Below are 4,445 nucleotides of genomic sequence, written 5' to 3' on the forward strand. Positions count from 1 at the left end.
CCCCAGAGTCCTACCTGGCTTCATAGGGAGCAATTCCAGTACATCGCCCCTGCGACTCCATGACACAGGGCCCAATCCTGCCACGCTGGCTTCCCCAGATTTGTGCCTGTGTGTAGGACCCACAGGGTGGGGAGCGGGCAGGAGGGAGCCCTCATGGATGTTGCCATGTCCCAGGGTGGGGAGGATGTGAAACTGCTGGCTCCCAGGCATTGGCGGTGCATGAACCGTGGCTGGGGGAAGCTAGCCCACAGCCCCGTCCCTTCCACCCAAGGCCAAACCCCTTCTGCTACCTGCCGGAGTCCAGAGGGCCCCCCACCGTGGCCACCGGCCCAGTCCCGTAGCTAGCCCCCAGCCCCAAAGGAGGGCCATGAGGGAGGGCGGCACGTGGCCCCGGAGTGCAGGGAAAGTGGGCGGCCCCAGCCTCCCAGCTGGAGCGCTGGAGCTGGAGGACTGGAGCCACGTCCAGGGAGAGGTCAAGGCATGGGGTGGGGCCATGCCTGGCTATTTGGAGAGGCACAGCCTAAACCTATGCGACCTGCTGCCCATGCTCTCAGGCCCACACTCTGACTGCCCCGGGACCAAGCTGGGAGGAAACTGGGCTACGGTGACTCCAGAGATGGACGCAGGGGCCAGAGTCCTTTTATTCCCCAGTGCCGGGCCGGGTCACTGCTATGTCCAGAGCCAAGGTAACACTCGCCCCAGAGAGCCCCACAGCCACCACCCGCGGGTCCACGGCCTCCTCGGGCCCATGCAGAGCCACTTTCCTGCCCCACAATGGGCCAGCAGGTGGCCTGGCTCGGGTACAGGAGCCCCACTGCTTGGGCTGGCCCAGGGGAGAGGCGAGGTGCCCCGCTGCAGGGCTCCAGCAGGGCTACAGGTACTTGTAGATGACCCTCTCGGGCACGGTCTGCACTTCCAGCCGGACGGGGCACTTGTAGAGGAAGGAGAGCAGCGTCTCGGTGTAGCCCACCAGGAAGTAGAGCTTGTAGGCCGGCAGGCGCTGCAGGAAGACGGCGCAGATGACCAGCACGTTGGCGCGGCGCTTCAGCACGATCTCGTTGGCCAGGCAGCCGTGGAAGGTGCCGTAGATGAACTTGCGAATGAAGACATCCTCCAGGGTGCGCTCAGCTGCCCCGCCCTCCCCGTCCAGGTTACCTGCAGAGCAGACAGGGCAGTGGAGAGTGAGGGGATGGCACCAGGCATGCATGCCCACAGGGCACCTTTAAGAGACGGTACGAGCAGCACCAGCCAGAGCAGGGGGCTGCGTGGGTGTCCAGCCAGGGCACCGCATCAGGATCCGGCCAGGGAACACACATCTGACGGGAGACAGAGACTCCCTTTCCCTCCGCTCCCCTCCCCCACTCCTGGAGAAGAGCTCAGGGGGTGGGAGGAGATCGGCCCATGCCAGGTTGAAGACCCCCCACCCCCTTTTGTTAAGTCAGAGGAACCACACAACAGGAGGCGCTGTAGGGGGGCAGGGCAGGGCACCGGTTGGGAGGAGGCACTCCCAGCTACTTCCGCTCCGGCCTCTCCCAGCAGAAGGCGCTGTGGGAGACCTGGCACGTGCTGAGAGACGGGGAAGCCCAGGTACCCCCAGGGCAGCGGCTGGCGGGTCACTCACTGGTGTGCAGGGAGAGCCAGCCCTTGCGATGGGCAATGTAGTGGGGCGGGTGGGCCTGTTCGTACGTCACCGGCTTGTCTCCTTTTCTGACTCGCACTCGGGCCGCCCGGTTCTGTAAGATAACACTCATGGGTGGGGAGTGAAAAACAACATGGAGGCTACCCCTGCTCGGCAGGGCCAAGAGCAGGGCACACATCTTCCCCTGCTCCGTAGGTGATAATGGCCCAGAAAGGCCAGGGCAGCAGATATTTCAGAGCGTTTGGCAGTACCTAGGGCCCAGAGCACTGACCCCCTGCTGCTAGCAGGTTGATCCCACTATCCACATACCCTCTTCCTCTGGACTGGCACTGTCATGCCCTGGCTACACGTGGCAGCAGAACGGCATGCACCCTCTGTGAGAGGCAGCTTGCAGGAAGCTTTAGCCTGAGTGTTCATTTCCCTGCTAAGGGCGCCTCTGGGTCCTGCCCAGTCTGATGCCTTAGAGTCACTCACACTCTCAGCAGGTATCTCAGGGGCGCTGAAGGTGCAAACGCAGCGAAGAACAGGCACTGCGAAGTGCACGCTACAGAACTAAGCCCTGGAGCCACTCTTCGACATCGACTCGCTGAGCCTCCAGTCCCCTGCCACCCTTGGACAGGGCAGAATCACCTCATGTCCTGGGGGAAACTGAGGCATGGACGAGAAAGGACCCACCCCTGGTCATCCAGTGAGTCAGTGGCAAACCTGCATGTAGAACCCAGGAGTCCTGCCTCCCTGCCCTAACCACACCTGCCACGCAGGATGGTTCGGGGGACACGGAGCTGGGGTGGACTCCATAGGAGAGAGTAAAGGCTCCTGGCACAGGTTGCTGGGGCCGAAGGGGGGTTTCCAAGGCCTCGCTCAGAACTCTATGCCTCTGTCCCTGCTGGCAAGTGGCTTTGCTGGGTGGGTGAGGCCCTGTCTCACAGGCCCCTCTCCAGCTTTCGTTTTGCAGGTTCAGAGGGCTGTTACTTACCTTACAGCTTCTGGGATTCTTTGAGGGGCTGTCCATGGGATCCCACCACTGGCACCTGCGTCTCACAAGTGCACGAGCCATGTATGCCAGTGCTGGGATCCACATGGACAGACCTTTGCAGCAGCAGCCAGCTGTGCACTTACCTTGCGACACACAGCTGTGGTCTGAATAGCCCGGCTGCAGGAAAGGAGCCACGAGAAAGTGCCCTGGGTCCATAGAGTGGCCTAGTAAAGCAAAGCACAGGGCGTCAGGGAGCAGGGGAGGCAGTGAGTGTAACAGACCCCTGGTTGCATGCTCGGAATTGAACAAAGGAGCTGCAGCACCAGAAACATAAACCCCTGGACTGAGCTGCAGGAGTCACGTTCGTGGGAGCCGGGAGCCAGCTGCTAGAACAGGGGTGCTCAAATTATGGCCCGGGGTCCACATCCAGCCCTTCAGACATTTTAATTTGGCCCCCAAGCTCCTGCCAGGGAGCAGGGTCCAGGGCTTACCCTGCTCCAGCGCTCCAGCCGGGTAGCGGGGTCGGGGACTTGCCCCGCTCTGCACATGCTGTGGCTCCACGTGGCTCCTGGAAGCAACGGCATGTCCCCCCTTCGGCTCCTACATATAGGGGCAGCCAGGGGGCTCCGCACGCTGCCCCTGCCCCAAGCACCACCTCCAGAGCTCCCATTGGCCAGGAACCACAGCCAAAAGGAGCTGCAGGGACAGCACCTACAGATGGGGCAGCGCGCAGACCCGCCTAGCTATGGCTCTGTGTAGGAGCCAGAAGGGGGACATGCTGCTGCTTCCGGGAGCTGCTTGAGGTAAGTGCTACCCGGAGCCTGCACCCCTGAAGCTCTTCCCAACCCCCTCCCCCAGCCCTGATCCCCCTCTGGCCCGCCAAATTCCTCAGTCCCAGCCTGAAGCACCCTCCTGCACCTCTAACCTCTCATCCTCAGCCCCACCCCAGACCCTGCACCCTTAAACGGAGCCACACACTCCCTCCGCACTCCAGCCCCCTGCCCATCCCGGAGTCCCATCCCGCACCCTGAGCTCCTCATTTCTGGCCCCATCCCAGAGTCTGTGAGCATTCATGGCCAGCCATACAATTTCCATATCCAGATGTGGCCCTCAGGCCAAAAAGTCTGCCCACCCCTGTGCTAGAACCACTGGAAGGAGATGCACCCAGGGTCAGTCTATTACTGTAACGTCCCATCAGCCGGCTCCAAAGCCGCGGGCACCTCTGGGTCCTGCGCATTCCTCCTGTAAGCCCAGCTCCAGGCACGCCCAGCGGGCCATTTCAGTCCTGGGCCGGTGGATTTTGATTAAATGTCTCCGAGTTGAGTTGCCAGGGTCAGCATGCTGGGCGAGCTGCAGCTGTTGGCATGTCCGCGGAGCTCTGACAGGAGCCAGAGCTGGCTCCTCGGTGCGGCGGGCACTTGCATTGCCAGCTCTCCGCGGAAAGGGGTTTAATACCTGTGGGCAGAGGAGCGACACCGGGGGGGGGGGTGGTAGCTGCATCCTCCTCTCCTGGTCCCACCCAGCCGGGGCAGCCCCCCTGCCCCCTCTGTGCTCGCACAGCCCTTGGCACAACGTACAGCGCCGTGCACATCCCCACACGCTGGGCGCTGCCCAGCTGAGTCAGCCACTAGCCTCGGCTCCGCCCGTCGCGGTACGTCTGCCTGGCCCAGCGACCCCGGCCCCACGTGCGCCAGGGGCAACCAGTTCCCGCGCTAGGCCCCGCCCCGCCCCCAGGGGGGCTCAGGCCGCCGAGGCACCTCACCTTCAACCCCCTTTCGCACAACGGCGCCGCCATCTTGGAATGGTCCAAGCTCCGCCCACTGAGGGGGG

At 63.1% G+C, this 4,445-nt stretch overlaps 1 protein-coding gene across 2 annotated transcripts; it reads right to left on the reverse strand.

Moving 5' to 3' along the window:
* Positions 1-623: 623 nt before the first annotated feature.
* On the reverse strand, positions 624-4,445 carry MRPS24 (mitochondrial ribosomal protein S24). 2 transcript variants are annotated; one of them, XM_032790343.2, is made up of 4 exons: positions 4,378-4,445; positions 2,759-2,839; positions 1,622-1,733; positions 624-1,155 (listed from the first exon to the last, which is right to left on the reverse strand). In XM_032790343.2, the coding sequence occupies exons 1-4, from the start codon at positions 4,408-4,410 to the stop codon at positions 872-874; spliced, it is 510 nt and encodes a 169-aa protein (XP_032646234.1). In that variant the 5' UTR covers positions 4,411-4,445; the 3' UTR covers positions 624-871. The 2 variants fall into 2 exon arrangements, with proteins under 2 accessions (XP_032646234.1, XP_074918802.1); XM_075062701.1 differs by lacking the exon at positions 4,378-4,445 and adding an exon at positions 3,748-4,062.

The sequence above is a fragment of the Chelonoidis abingdonii genome, chromosome 2, assembly GCF_003597395.2.
Source record: "Chelonoidis abingdonii isolate Lonesome George chromosome 2, CheloAbing_2.0, whole genome shotgun sequence".
Lineage (NCBI taxonomy): Eukaryota > Metazoa > Chordata > Testudines > Testudinidae > Chelonoidis > Chelonoidis abingdonii.